We start from the raw sequence: 27,633 nt of genomic DNA, 5'->3' as shown, positions 1-27,633 counted from the left end.
CATTCTGAGGCCAAAAGCAATACACACTTAAGTCTGCAGAATCTAGACACTCTTGCACGTTCTTGGAAAATACATTTCTATATTTAAGTTATGTATAAATCTGTAGCAGAAATCTTGTGAAGCATTTTTCACAAGACTTGAGCATAATGACTTGTCCAATTTACAAAGTGTCGAGAGCATATGCAGACAAATCCATGAATGTGAATCTATGTAGTTTTCTAACGTTTCATATATCATTGCCCGTAGGTAAGTCATAAAGAAAGGTCATGGGTATTTCAACAGGAAAGCATTTAAAAATGGGTGATGCAGTGGGTTTTTAAAAAAAAATCAGTTCAGACTGGTGGTCTCTTTCTGTTAGATGTGATGGTCCTACGTTTTTTGAATTTATGTTTACTTGGTGACTTGCATGTTATGTACCCAAGTGGTGGTTCATTGCTGTTGAAATAATTTCAATAAGTTTTGACACAGAAATGAACTGTGGTGAACCAGCACATGCTAGACATACAACTTCTTTAATATCATATAGCAGATCATCTTATTGCTCAAGGTGAGTCAGATCTTGTGCTATTACAAGGAAGGATTCAGGGGTGTGGAAGTGGCAAAAGGGTGCACTGCTACTCCTGGGCCCACAAAATAACTGGGCTGTGACTGGCCCATCCAAAGGCCCTTCTCTCCCTCCTGGGCATTTGAGTTTGAAGATGGGGCAATTTTTGGAGCAGTGAGAATATCATTTTATAGATTTAAACATTTTAATCGGGATTAATAAAAGAGCAGCAGTGCTAATGGGATTTATTGGTACTAAGATGAGGAAGGGGAACTTTTAAAGAATGCATTTATTTCTTTATTGGAAGATTGGGCCATTTGTTTGAAGATTGAATAGTGCCTTCTGTCCATCCTTGCTTATGTGAATTTTGAGGAAAAGTTTTTTTGGAAAACAGGGTTTTGAAAGCTAGGAGCAGGCAGGAAGTGCAATGCCATTATGAAGGCACTGGAGTTATTGGTGGGTATTTAAAAATAAGGGGAGTCATTTAATAAAATGGCAGCAATGGGAATGGAATTTTAAAGGATTTAATTGTGTGGAACAGATGAGTATTAAATGTGGAGAACAGATGAGTATTAAATGTGGAGAGCAGCTAGTGGCATGGAAAATTTGGTTCCCATTCGGGCCTGGAGAACTGGCCATTTATTTACTAGCTAGAGTGCTAGGGTCTCTTCCAGGAACTATTCACAAAACACTTGTTTCACAGTTTCTGAGCGGATCTCTTGCAAATTATTTATAAATCCTTTCAGTGAAGATTTGCAAATCTCTAGCATCTTCCTCCACAACCTCACCCACCTCAGCTCACCTGGCAACAGCATACCTAACCCTTGACTCGCTATAAGCAATGCTACAGAATATGCTGGATTATTTTTTTAAAGCTAAATCTGGGAAGGATAAGATTATAATACAATTGGATTTGAAGCAAAATAAATGGTATGATTTATGTATTATTAGCCAAAATCCTCCTGTAGTTATCTCTGTCCTTTTGCAGCCCAAGTTTTTTTTTAATGGTTTTACTTTTAAAACCAACCAGCAGTCACTATCCACATTTATGTATGCATTGTCTCGCACTCCAAAGCTAAGGCCTCTGAACAGGAGCTCTTAGTTGCTGATGACTCTGCCCTTGTTGCCCTCACAGAAGAGGACCTCTAAGTCATCATGGACCATTTCTCGGATGCTTGTAAGAAATTTGGCCTTGCCATAGGTCTGAAGAAGACCGTTATATACCAACCTGCCCCTGGAAAACCATATGTGCCACCCAGTATTGCCATCAAAGGGCGCACGCTGCCTACAGTGCATAGCTGCACCTACCTAGGAAGCACCATGACACGTGGAGTGAACCACAGCTTGGTTAAAGCCAGTACAGTCCCCATTGCTTATAGCAGGCGTGTTGGTGTCAGTGCAATTTGCCTGCTATATGTGATGGCTAGTGTAAGCAAATTTTTTTTTTTTTTTTTTAAGTGCTTGCATCAGGCACCTGAACCTGCCCTGGAATGCTGAGGATCACGATACAGAGGCCAGATTCACCAAGGCTCTAAATTGGTTGGCTTTGAGTGTCTCGACAAGTTGGAATTTTACCACAAGTTTTGGGTCCTCACTTGGGCCTTGGTGGAGGATGCAATTTGGAACGGGTTTAAGGAGGATTTTTTTCCAAATTCATTCTTGGGATGTGGGCGTCGCTGGCAAGGCCAGCATTTATTGCCCATCCCTAATTGCCCTTGAAGGTGGTGATGAGCCGCCGCCTTGAACCGCTGCAGTTCTTGTGGTGAAGGTACTCCCACAGTGCTGTTAGGGAGGGAGTTCCAGGATTTTGACCCAGTGACAATGAAGGGACGGCGATATATTTCCAAGTCAGGCTGGTGTGTGACTTGCAGGGGAACTTGGAGGTGATGGTGTTCCCATGCGCCTGCTGCCCTTGTCCTTCTAGGTGGTAGAGGTTGTGGGTTTGGGAGGTGCTGTCAAAGAAGCCTTGGCGAGTTGCTGCGTGCATCTTGTAGATGGTACACACTGCAACCACGGTGCTCCAGTGATGGCGGGAGTAAATGTTGAAGGTGGTGGATGGGGTGCCAATCAAGCGGGCTGCTTTGTCCTGGATGGTGTCGAGCTTCTTGAGTGTTGTTGGAGTTGCACTCATCCAGGCTAATGGAGAGTATTCCATCACACTCCTTAGTTGTGCCTTTTACAGATGGTGGAAAGGCTTTGGGGAGTCGGGAGGTGAGACACTCGCCGCAGAATACCCAGCCTCTGACCTCTTGTTGCCACAGTATTTATGTGTCTGGTCCAGTTAAGTTTCTGGTCAATGGTGACCCCCCCCCCCCCAAGGATGTTGATGGTGGAGGATTCAGCGATGGTAATGCCGTTGAATGTCAAACTGAGCATTGCTGAGCAGGTTATTGGTGAGTAAGTGTTGTTTGATGGCACTTTTGACCACACCTTCCATCACTTTGCTGATGATTGAGAGTAGACTGATGGGGCGGTAATTGGCTGGATTGGATTTGTCCTGCTTTTTATGGACAGGGCCTACCTGGGCAGTTTTCCACATTGTCAGGTAGATGCCAGTGTTGTAACTGTACTGGAACAGCTTGGCTAAAGGCGCAGCTTGTTTTGGAGCACAAGTCTTCAGCACGACAGTTGGGAGGTTGTCGGGGGCCCATAACCATTGCTGTATCCAGTGCACGCAGCCATTTCTTGATATTGTGTGGAGTGAAGCAAATTGGCTGAAGACTGGCTTCTGTGATGGTGGAGACCTCAGGAGGAGGCTGAGATGAATCATCCACTCGGCACTTTTAGCTGAAAATGGTTGCAAATGCTTCAGCCTTGTTTTTTGCAGGGAGTCCACACCTTCCAGAACAGCCTATCTGTGCTGGAGGAATGGTGCAGGGTGAGAGATGAAGAGATCCCAGTCTTTTCACGTTGAGTCTCCCTCAGCAATTTAAAGTTCTGGAACTGTTTAAGAGGCGGTCCAAGACATACAGGTGTCTGGCGAAGTCCGCGCTCTCATCTTGCTTGTCATGGTAATTTTATAATGGATTATGGCTGTCATTTAAAACAAAAGGGCTCGCAGCAATGGTTCTCAAACTGGGTCTGTAGAGACGTTGCGGGGGTTCATGAACTAAACCGCCTCTGTCACAAGTTTCATATGTGAAACATATTGAAGTAAAAAGGTTTCTAACTGGAGACCGTTCAATAACGATAAATTAAATGTTGTTAACACTAATAATAATCTTCCCGCACCCACCAACCTCTAAGCACCACCTCTCTGCACTCTGGATGGAAAACTCCAGCTAGGAACATAGATTCACCATTTATTGGTTCCTTGACCCGCCAATCTTACGACATGCTAACATTTGGTTTGTGGAGAGGGATAGAATCATACTTTTTAAAAACTAGGCTTGGGTTTTAACCAATGGAAACAACTCTGGAGTTGCATCTATCTATAATTACTTAATAATTATTGTGAAATGCAAACACTCACACACAGTTCATATTTTTTAAAAGTCCAAAAATGATTCCGCCCCCTTTTCTGATTGGTGAGAAACCAATCGTTGGAGAGTGTTGGTTGGATAAAATAGCAATCAGTCATTTACGAGTGTCATTGTCAAAGTGTAAGTGGTGGGGACTGTAGTGCTTTTGGAAGGCTTCGTGTGAGGTTATGGGATAAAGGGTCTAAAAAGGTCTAAAAAGCAATAGTTATAACATCCTTACTGTATATGTGCAATAGCTGGACCAATTGCAGTCACCACATCAGAAAACTCAATCATTTCACCTAGGTTTCCTTAGAAAGATCATGAAAATTTGATGGCACAAGGTTCTGGACAAGGAGGTGGGCAATAAATGCTGGCCTTGCCAGCGACGCCCACATAGAGTACCATGAACAATTTTTTTTTAAAATAAGGTCCTCGAAGAGCAAATATGCCAGTCATCGAGGCAACGATAGTAAAGGCACAGCTAAGGTGGATTGGTAACCTAGTCAACGAAGGTATGATGCCTGACTACCCAAGAAGGTATTCTACGGTGAGCGGAAGCTCGGTAAATGCTTTCATGGTGCTCAGTTCAAAAGACATAAGGATTGGCTAAAGACCAATCTTAAACTACCATCTCAACTGCCACATGGGAACGTGATGCTTGTGATAGGAAAAAGTGGCAAAAGATGATTAACGATGCACAACAAAGCTTGGAGCAAATTGTACAGATAGCTGAAGAGAGCTCAAAGGAAGTCGAGGAAAGATCACACCTCTGGTAAATCTGACATCTGATGTCCTGTGTGTGGGAAAACATTCCTCGTGAAAATCTGGCATTACAGTCATATGAGAGCCCATAACCTGTACTCGTATTGGTAATGAATCATAGGCTGTCATCGACAACGATGGACAAACCATCATCATACATAAAAAGATAAACTAATTGCTCAAATAGAAGCATAAAAGAAGATTGGTGTTTTGTGTTGATTTCTGAAAGAGTTGAATTACAATCTTAAGTTACTCTGGCCAACAAAAAGGAACACTATCTCTTTAGTCAACTGTTTGAATAACAGTGGCACCCTGCAATGATAACATTGCATCTAGAAAGAGAGTTATTGGTTTCTGTGCACTGCATGTTGCCTTATTCTATTTTTTTGTTGCTGTATCATGGAAGAGCAGAACTGTGTCTGAAGGAAAATAATGCCAGTTGTTAAATGAGAATGCAGCTTCGTTTTTTGGAGATATGGTTATACATTTAGTTTCTGTTGTGACTTTGTCCAAACTGAAATTTCATTTACTTCGATGATGCAAGAAAAATGGTTCAGACTGGTGTCGGCCACTAACTTTAGATAAGAAATTAGTTGACATTTGTGAGCTTAACAAAATTTAGTGTTCCACTGTTTCCGAACTGGTTGGATGGAGATTTACTTAACATGCTATTCAAATATGTTTGACAGACATCCAAACAATGACCAAATGGGTTATTTTTGCATGTTTGCCTTAAGTACTTCCATGATTCACAATCTGCTTCAAATGTGAGTATTGTAATTTTTTTTGCATTATAAGCTGTTTATCTGTACATTTTTGAATTTGTCGGCTAGCCAAAACCACACGTGTTCACTGATACATTAGTCTTATTCTCACTAATATTCTTGGGAAGTTGGTAAGTGCCCCCAATATTGTAACTCTATAATTTGGATGTGGGTTCCACAAGCAAAAGTCAAGTTAATACCATTTTATTCAGAGCAGCAGATGTGTAATATTGCAAACAGTGTGCATTCATTATCCCCAAATATTCTTGCCATACAGTTTGCATATTACTAAAGGGTGGTCACAGAGAGATGTGGCATAGAGAAGATGATGAAACAAAAAAAAGAGGGTGTATGATGCATGACGGGTGAATTCTTCAAGGGAGAACCAGACCAAATACAATAAGTTGAGAGGGGAAGTGAAGATGAAGGTAAGATTGACAAACAGAGAATGAGAGAGTAGAATGGTGGTTAACATAAAAGGGAACCCAAAAATCTTCTACCAGCATTTAAACAGTAAGCGGGTAGTAAGATGCGGGGTGGGGCCTATTGGGGACAAAGAAGGTGATATATGGTTAGAGGCGCAGGGTAAGGCTAAAATACTCAATGAGTACTTTGTATCGGTGTTTACTAAGGAGGTGGATGCTGACAAAATATCGTTAGAAGTGGAAAAGGTAGAACCAATGGAAGGGGTGAAAATTGATAGACAGGATGTACTAGAAAGGCTGGGTATGCTTAGAGTGGGTAAGTCGCCTAGTCCAGATGGCTTGCATCCCAGGTTGCTAAGGGAATTGGGGGAGGAGATAGCAGAAGGGCTTGCCATAATTTTCCAATCTTCCCTAGGTGCGAAGAGGTGCCTGAGGATTGGAAAGTGGCAAATGTGACACTGTGGCGGAACCACCAGAGGATTACGGACAATTGTATATAATTCCTTTTACAGCAATGTAGTACAGCTGGGGGCTGCACCTTTAATGTATCTGTTAACTGTACTAGGGCTTCTTTCCTGTATTCCGCGTGATGACGTCATGCTGTCCATCACGTGATCTCTCAACGGCGGGAAGAACGTGATGACGTCATGATGTCAGAGCTCGGAACCTTCTAGCAGTTGAGCTCGGAACCTGCTAGCAGTTGAGCTCGGAACCTTCTAGCAGTTTCCAGAGAGGCTTTCAAGTAGACCAGACCTATTTGCATTGTATCCTACAGTTTCCTGTACAGCTTCGTTTGTTCATTAAATTTTATTGTTTTTGATTTTCTGAGTCGATCTCAATTCTTCGGCTAGGAACCCCAGTTCCTACAACACCATTGTTCAAGAAGGGGTGTAAGGACAATCCTAGTAACTATAGGCTGGTCAGTTTAACATCAGTGATGGGTAAAGTTTTAGAAACAATAATCAAGAAAAAAATTAACGGGCACTTGGAGAGATTTAAGCTAATTAAGGAGAGCCAACACTGATTTGTAAAAGGCAGATCGTGTTTGACTAATTAATTAAATTTTTTGATGAAGTTGAGGAGGATTGATGAAGGGAATGCAATGGATGTTGTCTACATGGATTTTAGGAAGGCGTTTGACAAAGTACCACATAGAAGGTTGGTTAACAAAACTGAGGCTCATGGCATAGCTGGGTCATGGCAGTTTGCATAAGGAATTGGCTTAACGTCAGAAAACAATGAGTTGTGGTAAATGGCTGTTTTTCAGACTGGAGGATGGCGGACAGTGGTGTTCTCCAAGGGTCAGTGCTGGGGCTCTACTTTTTTTTGATATATATAAATGACCTGGATATTGGAGTACAGAGTAGAATTTCTAAATTTGCCGATGACACCAAACTTGGGGGTGTGGCAAACAGTGAGGATGATATCAATTGACTGGAAAAAGGCCATAGAAAGGCTAGCAGAATGGGCAGACAAGTGGCAGATGGAATTTAATACAGACAAGTGTGAGGTGATGCATTTTGGCAGAAGGAACAGGGAGAGGCAATATACACTTAATGGCACAGTTTTAAAGAGTGTGCAGGGACAGAGGGACCTGGGAGTTAATGTGCATAGGTCCCTGAAGGTGGCAGGACATATTGAGAGAGTGGTTAACAAAGCATATGAGATCTTGGGCTTCATAAATAGAGGTATTGAGTACAAAAGTAGAGAAGTTATGCTACACCTTTATAAAGCGCTGGTTAGGCCGCAACTGGAGTATTGCGCCCAGTCTGGTCTCCGCACTTTAGGAAGGATGTGAAGGCCCTTGAGAGGGTGCAGAGATTTAGCAGAATGGTTCCAGGGATGGGGGATCTTAGCTACAAGGACAGGTTGGAGAAGCTGGATTTGTTTTCATTAGAGCAAAGGAGGTTGAGGGGTGATTTGATAGAGGTGTACAAGATTATGATGGGTTTGGATAGGCTAGACGGGGAAAGGCTGGTCCCACTAGTTGACGGTACAAGGACTAGGGGACACAGATATAAGGTTTTGGGCAAGAGATACGGGGGGATGTGAGGAAAAACTTTTTTATGCAGCGAGTGGTAATGACCTGGAATTTGCTGCCGATGGAAGTGGTGGTAATGGAGACACTCAATGTTTTCAAGGGGAGACTGGATAGGCACTTGAGGGAAATAAACTTACAGGGCTACGGGGATAGAGCGGGGGAATAGGACGGACTTATTGGGCTGAATGGCCTCCTGTGCAGTTATGACTCTATCTTACTCCAGATGGGTGCAAGTAGGGCACCAGAAGGAAGTCATTCAGCCCATTGTGCCTGTGCCAGCTCTTTGAAAGAGCTATACCATTAGTACTACTCCTGTACTCCTTCCCCATAGTCTTGCAAATTTTTCCTTTTCATGTATATATTTAATAATGGGGGAGAGAAAAGGCAGGGAGCGAGCCTGGGCAACATACCCCCAATGGCAAGCAGTTGCTGGACTTTGGCTGTACAGGGCCAGTGGGCACTGGCAATGCACTTAGTGCTTCATCTCTCTATGTAGTGCCTTCCAGTAATGTGCCGTGACCTTTCTGAGACAGAGAAGTAGGAATTCCAAGCGTAGGTGTTCCTGCCTTTTTCTGGTGGGTTCCTCTGGAGATGGGACAAGAGTCTTGTTGAGATTAGCCAATTTGTTGATATTAGCTTATCTCTAGTCTTTCAAATAATCAGGATCGACTGCAAACCAATATGGTGCGAATATTGTCTTTAATCAGAGTTTAAGATGGAATATAACACAGTAGTTATACAGCCAAAACATATGACCGTGACAAGCAGCTGGTACCGGACCCGATTGGCTAAATGGCTTGCGGCCTTTCCTTCTCTCGTCTGGAACCTCCAAGAGTGTTAACTTAGGTCAGCATGAGTCCTGGAAGCTCCTCCCCCCCCTCACTGTCTCTGCTAAGGGTTTTTCAGGTCTTTTTCTTGTACCCTTTTTTAGGGGTGGGCCTGATGTAAAATATGGACAGGACCATTTAACCTGTAAGGGCTCTTCCTAAACCAAGGTGCCCAATGGCACATCGAGTTCTTTGTCTCAACTTTGAGATGAAGATCCTCCCTCCAGGAGCATTACACATGCTTTTTTTGTTTGTACATTTTGAAGGCCTGCCCGTCGGAATTTCTCATCTCCCTTGTCCCTATCCTCCCTAGTTTGGAGTCAGACATGCCATTCTCGGCCATCAGATGTTCGTAACTGCTTGTTATCAGTTATTTATGTTCATGCTGTTCATGCAACTATTGTACCATGGAATGAATCACTAAATTCTCAAAGATATCTTCTATTCTATGTCATTGTACTTAATTAACTTACACATTTTAAAGCAGCTTTGTTGAATAAAGTCAAAATCCTAACTTAGTATTATAATATGGTTATTAGCAATAATGGAAGCAACAGAGGCATTGGGCCTTGGTTGGCCAAATCAAAGCTACAGTTAACAACCTTTCTAGCACACAGACAGCTAGCCTGGAAACAAGGTCACCGCCATGGTGCAGAATGTTATTGCATCCGCGGGGAACCAAAACATAAGCAAATTCTAAGCATCTATCCGGTTATTCTAATACTAATCTGAAGAGACATTTTGTCTCGAGTTCTAATGCAATTATCTAAGCACAGTATTATTTGCATAAACCCATATATTTTGGATACCCTCATTTCTAACAGTCTGGCAGCACCTTCTACTTTATGCAAATGATGAAGTACAGACTCTAGCAAGGTCAGTGCGAGAGACCATTGTTGGCCCCGTGGGTTTTTGGCGCCATTTACTTTTCTACTGAACCTGTGTAGCTTAAGTGGGGGGAAAAAAACAATTTAGGCCTTTCATGCCTTGACTTAATTTAACAAAAATGTTCATTCATTGTGTTTAAAATATCTTTATTGTAGGAATGCTCTAAATTAAGGTTCCATATATTTTCACCAATGGAATGAGCATTTTTTGGTAATACTTTGCTGGTTAGGCATTGAATATTGAAGAGGGTAGCACTGCATACTGTGTGGAATTTTTCAATAAAGGAATAATACACTGACTAAACTGTTAAAAATTCCATCCATCAAAATTGGTTGAGGATTGACTCTAAATATACAAACATTGACTGTAATTAAACAAGATATGCATTATGCATTTGATATTTCATCTAAGAATTACATTACATTAAAAAAAATTGATATAGGTTGTGGAATTAAATTAAGATAATCATATTAAATAAATTGTTTTCCTTTTTCGTAATTTGTTGGCGAACGCTGTGCATCAATGTTGCACGTTAACCACTTGCTGAACTCTCCAGGCTATGTACAAAAGGAAAACAAGTGGAGGCATTTATTATCATTTTGAATCTTCATTTTATATCTGATCTATATATTACAATAGCACTTCTAACTTCTCAAATCTTGTAAATTTTAGTGGACAAATGTTTGACATTATTCTTTGATCATTGCTCGCAATCAATACAACAATTAGCCTATTCAATGTCTTCTAATGGTTTAGAATAATTAGATTTCTTTTGAAAAATTGATTTGAATCACATTTGGTTATTGAAAAATACATGACTATTAACCTTTTAGACATACGTTTAGGCAATAGAAACATGGGAGAATTTCCATGCAGTGAGTTGTGCCACTGTTACCATTAAAACAAGGGCCCGGAATTTGCAGTCAGCGGCGAAGCAAAGGCGCTCGTCGCTGGCCCCAGAGAAAGCTGCCCACAGAAATCTCGCAAACACTGATGAGAAGTTTGACTTTTTTGTCGTTCAAGTGATTTCGGCGCTCTGTCGTGGGAATCCCTACAGCAATGCTGCTGTGATGGCAATAGTATTAATCGTCATTTAGAAAGGCACAGATTAATCAAGGACAGTCAGCATAGATTTGTTAAGGGAAGGTCATGTCTGACCAACTTGATTTGATTTAATTTTTTGAGGAGTTAACAAGAAGGGTCGATGAGGGTTGCGTGTTTGATGTAGTGTACCTGGATTTTAGCAAGGCTTTTGACAAGGTCCCACATGGCAGACTGGTCAGAAAAGTAAAAGCCCCTGGGGTCCAAGGGAAAGTGGCAAGTTGGATCCAAAATGGGCTCAGTGGCAGGAAACATAGAAACATAGAAGACAGGAGCAGGAGTAGGCCATTCAGCCCTTCGAGCCTGCTCAGCCATTCAATGCGATCATGGCTGATCATCCAAATTCAGTATCCGGTCCCTGCTTTCTCCCCTTGATCCCTTTAGCCTTAAGAAATATATCCAACTCCTTCTTGAATATATATTTAATGTATTGGCCTCTACTGCCTTCTGTGGTAGAGAATTCCACAGGTTCACCACTCTCTGGGTGAAGAAATTCCTCCTTATTTCTGTCCTAAATGGCCTACCCCTTATCCTTAGACTGTGACCCCTGGTTCTGGACTCCCCGACCATCGGGAACATCCTTCCTGCATCTAGTCTGTCCAGTCCTGTCAGAATTTTATAAGTTTCAATGAGATCCCCCCTCATTCTTCTAAACTCCGAGTACAAGCCCAATCGACCCAATCTCTCCTCTTACATCATTCCTGTCATCCCAGGTGTCAGCCTGGTGAATCTTCGCTGAACTCCTTCCATGGCAAGAACATCCTTCCTCAGATAAGGCGACCAAAACTGCACACAATTACTCAAGATGTGGTCTCACCAAGGCCCTGTACAACTGGAGCAAGACATCCTTGTTCCTGTACTCGAGCCCTCTTGCTACGAAGGCCAACATACAATTTGCCGCCTTAACCGCCTGTTCCGCCTGCTGCACCTGCATGCTTACCTTCAGCGACTGGTGCACAAGGACACCCAGGTCTCGTTGCACTTCCCCTTCTCCCAATCTATTGCCATTCAGATAATCTGCCTTCCTGTTTTTGACACCAAAGTGGATAACCTCACATTTATCCACGTTATATTGCATCTGCCATGCTTCTGCCCAATCACCCAACCTGTCCAAATCATCCTGGAGTTTCTCTGCATCCTCCTCACAGCACACATGCCCACCCAGCTTTGTGTCATCTGCAAATTTGGAGATATTACATCTAGTTCCCTTGTCTAGATCATCTTAATATATATATTGTGAATAGCTGGGGTCCAAGGACCGATCCCTGCGGTACCCCACTAGTCACTGCCTGCCACTCGGAAAAAGACCCGTTTATTCCAACTCTTTGCTTTCTGTCTGCCAACCAGTTCTCTATCCAAGTCAATACCTTGCCCCCAATCCCATGTGCCTTAACTTTACATGCTAATCTCTTATGCGGGACCTTATCAAAAGCCTTCTGAAAGTCCAAATACAACACATCCACTGGTTCTCCCTTATCTATTTTACCAGTTACATCCTCAAAAAATTCCAGTAGATTAGTCAAGCACGATTTACCTTTTGTAAATCCATGTTGACTTTGTCCGATCCTGTCACTGTTTTCCAAGTGCTCTGCTATTACATCTTTTATAATGGACTCTAGCATTTTCCCCACTACCGATGTCAGGCTTATCGGTCTGTAATTCCCCGTTTTCTCTCTACCACCTTTTTTGAAGCAAAGGGTAATGGTCAACGGGTGTTTTTGTGACTGAGTGGCTGTTTCCAGTGGATTCTGCAGGGCTCAGTACTAGGTCTTTTGCTTTTTGTGATATACATCAATGATTTAGACTTTAATGTATGGGGCATGATTCAGAAGTTTGCATATGATACAAAAATGGGCCGTCTGGTTGATAGTGAGGAAGAAAGCTGCAGTCTGCAGGAAGATATCAATGGACTGGTGAGGTGGGCAAAAAAGTGGCAAATGGAATTCAATCCAGAGAAATGTGAGGTAATGCAAAAAGGGAGGGCTAACAAGACAAGGGAATACACAATAAATGGTAGGATAATGAGTAGTGCAGAGAACAGGGGGACCTTGGAGTGCATGTCCACAATCCCTGAAGGTAGCAGGACAGGTAGATAAGGTGGTCAAGAAGGCATATGGGATACTTTCCTTTATTAGCCGAGGCATAGCATATAAGCACAGAGAGGTTATGCTAGAACTGTATAAAACACTAGTTAGGCCACAGCTAGAGTACTGCGTACAGTTCTGGTCACCACATTACAGGAAAGATGTGATTGCACTGGAGAGGGTACAGAGGAGATTTACGAGGATGTTGCCAGGACTGGGGGATTTTAGCTATGAGGATAAATTGGATAGGCTGGGGTTGTTTTCTTTGGAACAGAGGAGGCTGAGGGGAGATTTAATTGAGCTGTATAAAATTGAGAGGCCTAGCTAGAGTGGATAGGAAGGACCTATTTCCATTGGCAGAGCGGTCAATAACCAGGGGGCATAGATTTGAAGTAATTGCTAGAAGGATTAGAGGGGAGTCGAGGAGAATTTTTTTTTCAGAGGGTGGTGGGGGTCTGAAACTCTCTGCCTGAAAGGGTGGTTGAGGCAGAAACATTCATTGCATTTAAGAAGCATTTGCATATGCGTTTGAAGTGCCGCAACCTACAGGGCTACAGAGCAAGAGCTGGAAAGTGGGATTAGGCTGGATAGCTCTTTTTCAGCCGGCATGGATACAATGAGCCAAATGGCCGCCTGTGCTGTAAAGTTCTATGATTTGAAAGCTTTTTGAAAAAGAAAATCCAAGATGCACGTGTTATGACAACTTGACAATTTGGTTGGAGTTTCGATGCAATTTGCAATGGCGAGATTGCCCATAGCGGAGTCAGCTTTCATGTTTTTACAAATGGTACCCAACTTTACCTCCGCATCAACACCATGGACTCCTACTTTTTCCATAATTTCTAAATCGAGCCACAGGTGAGCTGAAATTTCCTTCAGCTCACTGTTTGCATAATTAAAGCCAATGGCCTTGAATTAATTTACGGTCGGTATGACGCAGCCTTTGAAATTGACCGCAAGTTCGCGATAGCGCGTGCGCTAAATCCTGAACTTGCGATCTGTCAAGTTCCGAATAGATAGATGATCAGCTGCGACTTTCAAGTCTTCATTCAAATGATGTGCTAGTAAAAAGTTGGGCTAATTGCCCACTTATTGCTCATCAATTACGCTGGAAATTTTTATGGCTGTTGCAAACAGGCGTAGGAGCCTGTTTACACAGCATAGGGGGAGGGGGAATAAAAAAATTGTATAATAATTAAAAACAAACACGTAAAAGTGCCATGTACCAAACTGTAAGAGGGTGTGAAGACTGTCATATTCCACCTAACTATTACAGTCATTACATTGACTGCATTTCAGTTGCTATCGAAACAATTAGCATCCGTTCAGAAATATTCTGTTATCCCGTAAACCTATCTCTTTCTTTCTACTTCATATGATCTGTTGTTAGAAAGTGATAGAAAATCGCTATTGTGCGTAATATGACAGAAAGGCTAATGTGAATCGGGATAAAACTGTGGTTGAAATTCATGACATTGCGGCCACTGTTTGCAGAATATCACAAAGAGAGATGTTATAAAGTAGTTTTGTTAGTCTTGGAAAAACTAAATCAAGATAGAGCGGAGTTCCCAAGGCTGGTTTTGAGGGATGAGATCTTAATCTTTTTTTAATTTGCAGCGTCTTCCAGTAACTATCTGTACTTACTTCAAAGTATTCCCTGTGCTTTTTAAAGCCAAGTACTGTACTGGTCAAATACTTCTCCTCTTAGGCAGTCCCTCGGAACCGAGGAGGACTTTGGTCAAATACATATACTTAGTATCACACCGTTTAATTTACAAGTTGTAACTACATAACACTACACTGGGCTTTCTATGTTTCCTGATCGGCTAGTGAAAGGAGCACCTCCCCACCCCACATGACCCCAGGTACGCTTACGCACAATGGTGCGCTCGTAAGATCTGTGGGCCACTAAGCTGCGTGCAACTCCGCAAAGGTAGAACGCAAGTTCTCAATGGGGGTTCACACCATGTAACTGTGGATTTCGTTCGGATGTCGGCAGCATACTCCTTAGCTACACCGCAAATTCTGGACCATTCTTTTTGGTTCCTATCAGTACCTACATGTTTCTGGCTCCTGCTCTATTAGTCTCTGCACTGAACCAGGTTCTTTTGCACCTTGGCATTCAACTTGACCCTGAGCCGACCTTTCTACCTACATCTCTGGAAAATTGCCCAGTTATCCCTTTCTCTCTCTGCTGTCAGCACCTTAATACACACCATTACCTCTAGAAATGATTGCTCCAATGATCAGGTAACATTCGTGCACACAAGTGCCAGGCAATGTCTATCTCCAACAAGCGAGAGTCTGACCACCGCCCCTTGACATTCAACGGCATTACCATCGCCGAATCCCCCACCATCAACATTCTGGGGGTCACCATTGACCAGAAACTTAATTGGACCAGCCACATAAATACTGTAGCAACAAGAGCAGATCGGAAGCTAGGTATTCTGCAGCGAGTGTCTCTCCTCCTGACTCCCCAAAGCCTTTCCATCATCTACAAGACACAAGTAAGGAGTGTGCTGGAACACTCTCCACTTGCCTGGATGAGTGCAGCTCCAACAACACTCCAGAAGCTTGACACCATCCAGCACAAAGCAGCCCGCCTTGATTGGCACCCCATCCACCTTAAACATTCACCCCCTCCACCACCGGTGTACCGTGGCTGCAGTGTGTACCATCTACAAGATGCACTGCAGCAACTCGCCAAGACTTCTTCGGCAGCACCTCCCAAACCCGCGACCTCTTCCACCTAGAAGGACAAGGGCAGCAGGCGCACGGGAACACCACCACCACTTCCAAGTCACACACCATCCTGACTTGGAAGTATATTGCTGTTCCTTCATCATCGCTGGGTCAAAATTCTGGAACGCCCTCCCTAACAGCACTGTGGGAGTACCTGCACCACACGTACTGCAGCGGTTCAAAAAGGTGGTTCACCACCACCTTCTCGAGGACAGTTGGGGATGGGCAATAAATGCTGGCCCTGCCAGCGATGCCCACATCCCATAAACGAATTAAAAAAAAAAAAATCTACTTGCTGTCTTCCCCTATTTCATGAATTTCATGTAATTCTAGCATGACTAGCCTTTTGTCAATGCTACTCATGAGAGAGCATGGGTGGGATAACATCGAAGCTAAAATAGCAGGCAGAAGAATGATAAACAAGGATGTGATGTGTTCATCTGCTGATATTGGCAATTTCTAGGGTTATATATTTAAAGTGGAATATAATACATGATGAAAAGCTGAGGGATTGAAGAATTCAGATCGGAGTAAATAGAATTTTAGGTGGGTAAAAATTCTAAATTCAGATAATCTACATTTTTGAATGATTTTGGTTATGATGATGAACCCTGGACTTGTGAAGTTCTATTACCCAATTGAGACCTTTTGACCACTTGGGTTCAAGATGGTAACTGTTGGCATAGACTATTCACATGTGTGAAATACTTTAGTTTCACTGCTATGACTACATATTGAGGTCTGTAACTGAACCTAATCATTTTCCTTGCTACCCCCAAGAATAAATAAAAACATATTGGCCCATAAGTTCCGATAGGAGGCTTCCTGTGTGTGGATGCCTCCTGTCGGGAAAAAATCTACGAACTTGCCTGAGGGCTCCCGAGGTCCGGACACTTCCACTCCTGGGCCTCTCCACAGTCGAAATGCGCAGGGCCCATGTATCCCAGGGGCGCACGCAGTTCGCAAGTGTCCCTGGGATCACGTGGGCCAGGCCAGCCAATAGGAGAAGGGAACCTCCCTTCATACTTTTGACAGATAGACCTGTCAAATATATGAATGGAGATCACCCCAAAAACACACTAAAACATTAAATACATTTTTTTTAAAACCATCATGTTTTAAAAATGAGTTAAAATTACATTAAATTAAATATATTAAACAAATATAATTTTTTGAAAAAAAATTACTTTTTTACAGGGCTAAAAATAAACTTAAAAAAAGTATTTTAAAATTATGAATGGGGAAAAAAAATGTCTTTTTTTACTTTTTTTCGAATCTTATGCTGCTAAAGCAGGCCTTATGCCTACTTTTACCAGGCATAAGATTTCTAAGGGTTTTCAGCGGGCGGAGGTTCTCCAGAAAGCGGAAATCCCCACCTGCAGAGGCCCTTCTCCAGGGCCGGCATCCGATCTGTCAAGAGCTTTGCATGCCTGAAACCGGCATTTCCGATGTCCCTACGGGTGTGTACACAGCTCGTACACACCCATAGGCGTCGGAAAATACGGGCCATGGTTTGATTTCACTACAGAGGCAAAGTGTATCCAAAATTTCTTTATTCTTTATCAATCCTAAAGATACCGTTGTATCTTTTTTATTACCTGAGCTCTTTTACATAACATAAGAAATAGGAGCAGGACTAGGCCATTTGGCTGCTCAAGCCTGCCCTGCTATTCAATAAGATCATGGCTGATCTGATCTTGGCCTCAACTCCACTTTCCTGCCCGCTCCCCATAACCCTTGATTCGCCTGTTTTTCAAAAATCTGACTATCTCCGCCTTGAATATATTCAATGAATCAGCCTCCACAGCTCTCTCGGGTGGAGAATTCCAAAGATTCATGACCCTCTGAGGGAAGAAATTCCTCCTCATCTCCGTTTTAAATGGGCGACCCCTTATTCTGAAACTATGCCCCCTAGTTCTAGATTCCCCCACGAGGGGAAACATCTACCCTGCCAAGCTCCCTCAGAATCTTATGTTTCAATAAGATCACGTTTCATTCTTCTAAACTCCAATGAGTATAGGCTCAATCTTTCCTCACAAGACCAATTATCGCCCCATCAGTCTACTCTCAATCATCAGCAAAGTGATGAAAGGTGTAATCGACAGTGCTATCAAACGGCACTTACCAATAACCTGCTCACTGATGCCCAGTTTGGGTTCCGCCAAGACCACTCTGCTCCTGACCTCATTACAGCCTTGGTGCAAACATTGACAAAGGAGCTGAATTCCAGAGGTGAGGTGAGAGTGAGTGCCCTTGACATCAAGGCAGCATTTGACCGAGTCTGGCATCAAGGAGCCCTAGTAAAACTGAAGTCCATGGGAATCGGTGGGGGGTGGAACTCTGCACTGACTGGAGTCATACATAGCACAATGGAAGATGGTTGTAGTGATTGAAGGTCAATCATCACAGCCCCAGGACATCACTGCAGATGTTTCCTGGGGCAGTGTCCTAGGCCCAAACATCTTCAGCTGCTTCATCAATGACCTTTCCTCCAACATAAGGTCAGAAATGGGGATGTTTGCTGATGACTGCACAGTGTTCAGTGCCATTCACAACTCCTCAGATAATGAAGCAGTCCATGCCCACATGCAACAAGACCTGGACGACGATCAGGCTTGGGCTGATAAGTGGCAGGTAACATTGGCATCACACAAGTGCCAGGCAATGACAATCTCCAACAAGCGAGAGTCTAACCACTGCCCCTTGACATTCAACGGCATTACCATCGCCAAGTCCCCCACCATCAACATCCTGGGGGGTCACCATTGACCAGAAACTTAACTGGGCCAGCCACATAAATATTGTGGCAACAGGAGCAGGTCAGAGGCTGGGTATTCTGCGGCGAGTGTCTCACCTCCTGACTCCCCAAAGCCTTTCCACCATCTACAAGGCACAAGTAAGGAGTGTGATGGAATACTCCCCACTTTCCTGGATGAGTGCAGTTCCAACAACACTCGAAGCTCGACACCATCCAGGACAAAGCAGCCCGCTTGATTGGCACCTCATCCACCACCTTAAACATTCACTCCCTCCACCACTGGCGTACCGTGGCTGTAGTGTGTACCATCTACAAGATGCACTGCAGCAACTCGCCAAGGCTTCTTCGGCAGCACCTTCCAAACCCGTGACCTCTTTCACCTAGTAGGACAAGGGCAGCAGGCGCATGGGAGCACCACCGCCGCCAAGTTCCCCTCCAAGTCGCACAACATCCTGACTTGGAAATATATCACCGATCCTTCAGTCACTGTGTCAAAATCCTGGAACTCCCTACCTAACAGCACTGTGGGAGTACCTTCACCACACGGACTGCAGTGGTTCAAGAAGGTGGCTTACCATCACCTTCTCGAGGGCAATTAGAGATGGGCAATAAATGCTGGCCTTGCCAGCGACGCCCGCATCCCATAAACGAATAAAAAATACCTTCAACTCAGTAATCAACCTAGTGAACCTTCTCTGAATTGCCTCCAATTCAAGTATATCCTTCCTTAAATAAGGAGAACAAAACTGTACGCAGTATTCCAGGTGTGGGCTCACTAACACCCTGTACAGTTGTAGCAAGACTTCCCTACTTTTATAATCCATCCCCCTTGCAATAAAGGCCAATTTTCCATTTGCCTTCCTAATTACTTGCTGTACCTGCATGCTAACTTTTTGTGTTTCATGTACGAGGACACCCAGATCCGTCTGTACTGCAGCATTCTGTAGTCTCTACATTTAAATAATATTTTGCTTTTTTATTCTTCCTACCAAAGTGGATAACCCACATTTTCCCACATTATACTCAACACCTGCCAAATTTTTGCCTCCAAGATCATCTCTCAGATGCCTCCTTTCCAGGCTGAAAAGCCTAAGTTTCTCCAGTCTTTCCTCGTAACTTAGATTCCTGACACTAGCAACAGTGACTCCTCTCTACACTGCCTCCAGCAGCTAAATGTCTCCTTGGCACCAGAATTGGATGCAGTATTCAAAGTGTGGTCTGTACAGTTTGAACGGCACTTTGTTGGACCTGCATTCTGTATTGTGGCTATGTAGTTCAACATACAATAGGCTTTGTTGATGGCTGCTCTCCTTTAGTTGAACATGTTGAGTCTACAAAGATTTCTAGATCTCTTTCGGCCTCATCCTTTTTCGGCCTCATCCTTAGCTATTTCACCTATCAAACTGTCCTGCAGTGGGTTTGATGCTAATGGACCTAAATGAACTCTGCAACATTTGTAATATAATTTGAGCATGCCCAGTTTTGTTGCACAGTTCAAGCAGTTGTGTCATAGAAACATAGAAGATAGGAGCAGGAGTAGGCCATTCGGCCCCTCGAGCCTGCTCCGCCATTCAGTAAGATCATGGCTGATCATCCAAATTCAGTACCCTGTTCCTGCCTTCTCTCCATATCCCTTGATCCCTTTAGCCTTAAGAAATATATCCAACTCCTTCTTGAATATATTGAATGAATTGGCCTCTACTGCCTTCTTTGGCAGAGAATTCCACAGGTTCACCACTCTCTGGGTGAAGAAATTCCTCCTCTCTGTCCCAAATGGCTTACCCCTTATCCTTAGACTGTGACCCCTGGTTCTGGACTCCCCGGCCATCGGGAACATCCTTCCAGCATCCAGTCTGTCTAGTCCTGTTAGAATTTTATAAGTTTCGATGAGATCCCCTCATTCTTCTAAACTCCAGCGAGTACAAGCCCAGTCGATCCAATCTCTCCTCATACGTCATTCCTGCCATCCCAGGTATCAGCCTGGTGAATCTTCGCTGCACTCCTTCCATGGCAAGAACATCCTTCCTCAGATAAGGCGACCAAAACTGCACACAATACTCAAGATGTGGTCTCACCAAGGCCCTGTACAACTGGAGCAAGACATCCTTGTTCCTGTACTCAAACCTTCTCGCTACGAAGGCCAACATACCATTTGCCTTCTTAACCGCCTGCTGCACCTGCATGCTTACTTTCAGCGACTGGTGCACAAGGACACTCAGGTCTCGTTGCACTTCCCCTTCTCCCAATCTATTGCCATTCAGATAATCTGCCTTCCTGTTTTTGCCACCAAAGTGGATAACGTCGCATTTATCCATGTTATATTGCATCTACCATGCTTCTGCCCAATCACCCAACCTGTCCAAATCATAATGGAGTTTCTCAGCATCCTCCTCACAGCACACACGCCCACCCAGCTTTGTGTCGTCTGCAAACTTGGAGATATTACGTCTAGTTCCCTCGTCCAGATCATTAATATATATTGTGAATAGCTGTGGTCCAAGGACCGATCCCTGCAGTACCCCACTAGTCACTGCCTGCCACTCGGAAAAAGAGCCTGCCCCTTTTTTCCTTAAAATTTAAGAAATAGTGTTTAGTTCTGGGCTTTGTTTCTGATCTGTAGAAGAGGATTATAAACAGGATCTAGTGACCTGAAAAAAGTATCTAATGCTCTGGAAATGCTTTTCACTATTGATCACAATCCGTGTGATCTACCATTTTAGAATATTAAACTTGAAGCATAAAAACTTTTCTTTTCCCCCTTTTTCCTCTCCCCATTCCTTGGGGAGAAAAGTAAAGTACAAGTCTTTTTAATATAACTGTTTTATCTCATCCTACCTCACAATTTCCAAAAAGAATGCCATGCTGGTGTGTAAATCTCCTTGCTGCTGGACTGCTAGGCTTTTGTGCAAGCTTGAAAAGGAAGAATGCAGCTGACACACAAGCAACTCAATTTTGGAACTGTTGCAGATCTGAATGCTTCAATTTGTACCAGTTTAAAATTACATAGAACATTGTGCAAGACTTGTTTTGAAAATGCAAATTCTATATAACTTTCCCCAAAAATTTAGTTTAGTTTAGGTTGTGAATCATATAGTATTGTAAACCTCAAGTTGCAGAATCTGCAAGTCTCAACATTTTTGAAGCAAATGTTCTACGAGTCTTTTAAAACTATGTTGGGGTGACCCAATCTCCCACCATAACTTTGGAGATGGACGTTTGAGGTTTTTGCTCAATTTCCATCGGGTGCTCGGTGAATCCCCCCCTGTGGAAATTCTATCCCTATACCTAGGAGGAGGATCAGGAGTACTTCATCCTCCCCCAACAAAGCTTCACAGCACAACTGTGGGCTGCTGCCGGCCCTCCTGCATTTTACCACCACCTCGCCTTGCAGGACTTGCCTACAATGCAGCAGGCCCAGATTTGATCCCCAATAATCGGTGGATCTGCCTCGAGGTGCGATAGATGCCAGCAGCTCGCCTCTTGTATTAAAATGAGGCCAAGGCTCCATTTCAGGTGAACTCCAGGGTTCTGATGCATGCTTGAATTTCAACCCCACTATTTTTGCAGGTTTTGGCATGTAGTTCTTCAGAAAATTGCCCTCCAGAAAATAGTGTATTCTTTTGCCATAGCCATAGCTGCTTGCAAATCAAGCACGTGAGCTTTCCATTCAAGTCCACAAAGAAATACAAAATGAATTTCATGATTCATGTGAATGTTCTGGTAATTTGCATAATTACTCCCAATGTGTTCTTGGATACAAACTGCACAGTTTAAGAAGGAGAGGACAAAAGTTACAATGAAGGCTATTGTCAGAGCTTAAAACAATTATTTTTGCTTTTGAACAAAGCTAGATTTTCTTTTGTAACAAAGGCACTAAAGCTAGTAATTTTGTATCAATAAAATCCCAGCCGCCAGGGCATTCTCCCCTGAACTCAAAAATCTCAAATAATTCGGAAAACTAATCTTCACCATCAGGACAGCCAGTCTCCCAGTCAGTCACCCCCCCCCCCCCCCCCCAAATCCCGTTGTTCAGCTGTTCCCATTGTTGCTGATTGAAGCTCGAGCTTCAGCTACAAACTTTGCAAGATTTCGAGCGAGGAGCCAACAGCTGAGACGGGGGTGTAAAGCCGGGGCTGTTTGTGGGGCTTGTTGCCCCGAGAGAGGAGCCGAGGAAGATGGGCTAAGGCAGTCCTGCTTGTTGTTCCCCATCTCTCCCAACTTGGCGCGTGTGGCGGTGGTTGGAGCTTGTGATGTAAAATCGGGGCGTGCAGTTCCCCTGGGCGGTGAGAATCTTTCACTATTTATCCACAGTAAGGTCCCCAAGTTTCACTCACTCCTTTACTGGCGGCTCCCACTCACCACTTTGCTGTTGCTGCTCCCGACTCTGTAGTAAATGCTGGGTCCAATGCCCACTCTCCCATTCTCCAGTGCCCCTCTTTTCCCCCTCCCTCCCCTGACCCCCAGTTCCTGTCGCCCTCTCCCCGTCCCAATTTTCTCATCCCCACCCTCCAGTTCTGATCTCCCGATTTCCCCTTCCCCACCCAGTCCCAATCGTTGCTCCCTAGTCTCTGTTCACCCTCTAGCCCACCCCCGCACCTAACCTTGCTCGTCCTCTCTCTCCCCTCCACCAGCCGATTCAGTTTCCGGTCATCCCGAAGTGGGAGCAGTTCTGTGTGCTGTTGGGAGGTGACTTTATGGAATGGGGAGCTGCTGCTGCGTTGCAGAATTTGAAAGGCGCAGTTCTCCCAGGCTGTTGGATGCAGTGCCTGGGAGAGTCATGTCCAATTCAGGGAGACTTGGTACAGCATACCCTGGGTTGTATGTTTGACACTGCTGATCTACAGTGCTCCATCTCACCCTCGGTAAGTTCCCCGCTGGAGTGGAGCTAATTTACAGAACAAACGGGGAAACCGTTCAACCTCTGTCACCTTCAGTCCAGATCCAAGGTCGTCCCATCCTCTGTCGTCAAATTACAGTATGCAGACGACGCTTGCGTCTGCGCACACTGAGGTCAAACTCCAAACCATCGTTAACACCTTCACCGAAGCGTACGAGAGCATAGGCCTTACACTAAACATTCGTAAGACAAAGGCCCTCTACCAACTTGCCCCCGCCACACAGTACTGCCCCCCGATTATCAAAATCCACGACAAGGCCTTGGATAACGTGGACCACTTTCCATACCTCGGGAGCCTACTGTCAACATGGGCAGACATCGATGACCAAGTCCAACACCGCCTTCAGTGTGCCAGTGCAGCCTTCGGTCGCCTGAGGAAGAGAGTGTTTGAAGACCAGGACCTCGAACCTGTCACTAAGCTCATGGTCTACAGAGCAGTAGTGATACCCACCCTCCTGTATACTTCAGAGACATGGACCATGTACAGCAGGCACCTCAAAGAACTGGAGAGGTTCTGCAAGATCCTGCAAATCCATTGGCAGGATAGACGCACCAACGTCAGTGTTCTTGCTCAGGCCAACATCCCCAGCATCGAAGCTTTGACTACGCTCGCTCAGCTCCGATGGACGGTTCACATTGTCTGCATGCCTGATACGAGACTCCCAAAACAAGCGCTCTACTCGGAGCTCCGACACGGCAAGAGAGCCCCAAGTGGGCAGAGGAAACGCTTCAAGGACACCCTCAAAGGCTCCTTGAAAAAGTGCAACATCCCCACCGACACCTGGGAATCCCTGGCCCAAGACCGCACAAAGTGGAGGAGAAGCATCCGGGAAGGCGCCGAACACCTCGAGTCTCTTCACCGGGAGCAAGCGGAAGCCAAGTGCAGGCAGCGCAAGGAGCGCATGTCAACCCGAGGACCCCACCCACCTGCCCCTTCAACCACCGTCTGCCCCACCTGTGACAGAGCCTGTAGGTCCCACATTGGACTCATCAGTCACCTGAGAACTCATTTTTAATGTGGAAGCAAGTCATCCTCGGTTCCGAGGGACTGCCGAAGAAGAACAGTGCAGCTGTTGTTGCCTTTTTTCTGATTTCTGGAAACTGAGAACTTGCTGAAAAATGGTTCCATTCTCCACATGCATTGTACTTGCGACTTAAGTGCCTTGGGACGTTTTAATATGTTAAAGGTGCTATAAAGTTGTTACAAGGTGGGATTCTTTTTCTGACATGGAATTCTCCATAGTATTTACAGTATATTTCTGGAGCTTTTCTCGGGTTGCATTAATCATTTGATCAGAGGTGTTGCCAAGAACAACCGCTATCAGTCTTGTCTTCATCTGTTTCTAATTGAAGACCATTAAGTATTTTCAGTGTCTCTCTGCCCATACAGGTAATTAGTACAGCAGATCTGACATTTTTGACTGCTTAATGAGACATGATACAATCTCATTTCCCACATTGTTCTAAAGTTTTTCTAATTGCTTGGCTAGATTATCTGCTAGCTTTAGATTTTTGGGAATGGTACATTTTGAATAACTGGTTTGCAAAAATGAACAGTACTCCCGTGGCATAATTTTAATTTCCCATTTAAAATTTTTGGCTGATAGTCCCACAGAGAAACATACAGGTAAGCAAAAATAACATGGAATCTTGGCACCCTCTGGAAGGAGATATTGGAGAAATAAAAAATAAATAAATTGAATGATGTAGCACTTGTTTGTTTTGACTTAAAAACCCTGGCCTAAAAATTCGGTTGCTTTGTGCCTCCTGTTAGCAAAGCAACTAGCGCCCGGGCGTGGCACCGCCAACGCATCCCTCGAAATTCAGCAGGAGGTTAACGGCGGTGGTAACCGTTGTCATCGCCAGCGGTGCAGCACCGCAGGGTCCGATCATCGCCATGCGCAGAGCTGGCAGATAATCTTCGGTAATGCCCCCTGACTTACCTCTGGAGGCTATGTCTGACGGGGTCAAGGGGGCCGACCTGCGGCCGGAGCGGCACTAATTAAAGGGAAGGTGCCGGGCGACCATTTTTGTTGCTGGCCGCCTGGCAGCACCTTCCCCCTCTGCTGTCCCCGGCTTCCTCTTCAGCCCCCACCCCCCCCCCCCCCATCCTACGGAGTGCTGGCTGCGCTCCGTGAGCCTGGCACTTCTCTTGAGTGCCGGGCTCTTTTGCCAGCACTCCAATCCCTGGTGGTCCAGCTGGGCCCCGGGTTGCGCTGCGCAAGACCCCTCCCCTTTAATAAAGGGAGGAAGGCGTGCAGTACCCCGGCGCAACGTCGCATCGCGCCGCGATATTCACTCACGGCACCCCAGGAGGGAGGCGGGGCGCTTCCGATGAATTTCGGCTGTGGGGGTGCTAATTTTTTCAGCCCGCTAAAAGTAGCGCCCCGGCGAAGTTAATGTCCCAAAGGGGGCATGACTCAATTTCTTCACCCCCCCCCCCCCCCGAGTCTTTTTCAATGAATAAAAAGCAGATATGCTACTCTTGGTTATGTAAACACTTCATAACTTGACTTTGGTCGCACTGGTTGAATTTCATGCAATAGGTGACATATAGAGCCACCACAACCATTTAAAATGAAATTTGGATGAGTCATTTATGTTTTGCAGTTTTTGGATGTCCATCTGTACGTTGTCCATCATTATTGTGCATTTAGTTTTTTGTCCAACTAGGCGTAATACTGATCTAACAAACTGAATATTCTTTTCATTTTCAGGGATTCACTGGTCGGGCTGTCAGTGCTCCAGACTTGGTAAGACGAACTTGAATTTGATATTTATTGGTTACTTTGATAACTACGGATATGTAATGGACTTGTTTTCCCTTACATCGGGGAAAATTGCTGTTTTTCACCTAGAATTTACTATTTATCCAGACTGTATTTTATAATTCCCCCTGTAGTGGCTCACCTGATGGCCCAGTGTGTAGAAAACCAGAAGGTTCCAGGTGTGATCTCAATGCTGTGGTGACTAACTGGTCCCAACTAGGGCAATGGTTGGAATACTATAATTGGCCTCAGTATCCCTGGGCAAGAGAGGGTCAAAATTAGCATAGTCCCCACTCCTGATTATTACTCAGTGACACCCTCCTCTACCCCAGTCTGGAAAGGTGAACATAGGCCCACCACTATTGAATACAGTAGAATGTCAAAACAAACCAATTAGGCTCATACTTGACAATTGGTCTTTTGGGCAAGATACTGGAATGGTTCTGGTATTTGTGACACTCTGTCCCAGCAAGGACTTGAGGTCTGCTAGAGAGGTGGAGGGAAGAAAATTGGCAACAAAAAAGTCTCCTGCCTTGGAAAAAGTATTGAACTGTAGCTCTTCTGGTGGCTTAGCAGGTAAATGCACTGCTTGGTGTGTTATACCACTGTACAGAGGGGGGAAATGATTCCTGTGCACTCCTTGTCTCAAATAAATGGAAGTATGCATTGCCCTCAGGATCAATGCACTTGGAGAAATGGGTGGGGTAAGTTTCTACTTCCATTTGTTTTCCAGCACCTTTGGTGGAAGTACATGTACAGTATGTGGATGCTGGGTAAATAGCTCACTGACACTTGCTATCCAGGCTGTTTAGTGAGTTTGACAAGGTCTCAGCACACTGTAAAATACTGCAACAATTGGTTGACAACCTTAGTGTTCCATCTGTGTATTTCTCTATATATAACCTATGCCCCCACTGGGTTTCAGCCATGACCGTATTTGCTGAAGTATAAATTATTGTAATGCTGTTTTCACATTTTTATTTTAAAAATTGATGCTTCTTTAAAACGAAATTACTTTACCTGCAGATACGTTGAATGATGTTACAAGGTCTGTTAGATCCGTGTATCTTGATGTTGTGTGTCCTTCAATACTTAGACAAGAGACTGCAGGGAACAATCAACAGGTGTTTACTGGATGAGGGTTAATCTAAAACTAACTATACAGATCCCTACTCAGGGTTTATATACAGGTGTGGTCACTGCCGGTACTACAGTATACAGGAGCTGTAAAAAGTAGTTCTCCCCTTAAAGGTACATACACAACAATTCCTCCCCTTTTAGATTAACAGTACCATAACATTCATTTAACAATTAAATATCAACTAATTACAATTAACACTTTTAACATGCAACATTAACTGAAAATAGTCTATTTATAAATTCAGTCTTTGGGGCGGCTTCCTGATCCTTTCTGGATAGCGCCTTTCCTGAGTGTCTTGCTCTTGGTGCGGAGGCGATTCTGGCCCCCTGTCGTCGGTTGGTTCATCAGCTTCCGATGCTACTGTTTCTGGGGTAGATGCTACCTGTATGTCGGGTTCATCACCAGGTACGCGAGACATGGGGTT

General features: G+C 44.2%; 1 protein-coding gene across 3 annotated transcripts in view; it reads left to right on the top strand.

Moving 5' to 3' along the window:
* The window catches only part of LOC147111873 (spermatogenesis-associated protein 13-like), a 398,934-nt gene that overhangs the window by 32,433 nt on the left and 338,868 nt on the right, over window positions 1-27,633 (top strand). For all 3 annotated transcript variants that reach the window (XR_015079762.1, XM_085999214.1, XM_085999215.1), the window contains exon 2: window positions 26,018-26,053. Coding sequence is in view for 2 of the 3 variants with exons in the window: in XM_085999214.1 (XP_085855340.1) it covers window positions 26,018-26,053 (36 nt within the window). In the remaining variant the exon portion in view is untranslated. The remainder of the gene's footprint in view (window positions 1-26,017; window positions 26,054-27,633) is intronic.

This window comes from Somniosus microcephalus, chromosome 10 (genome assembly GCF_052327205.1).
Source record: "Somniosus microcephalus isolate GS21.2 chromosome 10, FLI_Smic_1.0, whole genome shotgun sequence".
In the NCBI taxonomy this organism is placed as follows: Eukaryota; Metazoa; Chordata; class Chondrichthyes; order Squaliformes; family Somniosidae; genus Somniosus; species Somniosus microcephalus.
Note: the sequence above shows the minus strand (reverse complement) of the source record. Positions and strands in the feature narration are given on the sequence as shown.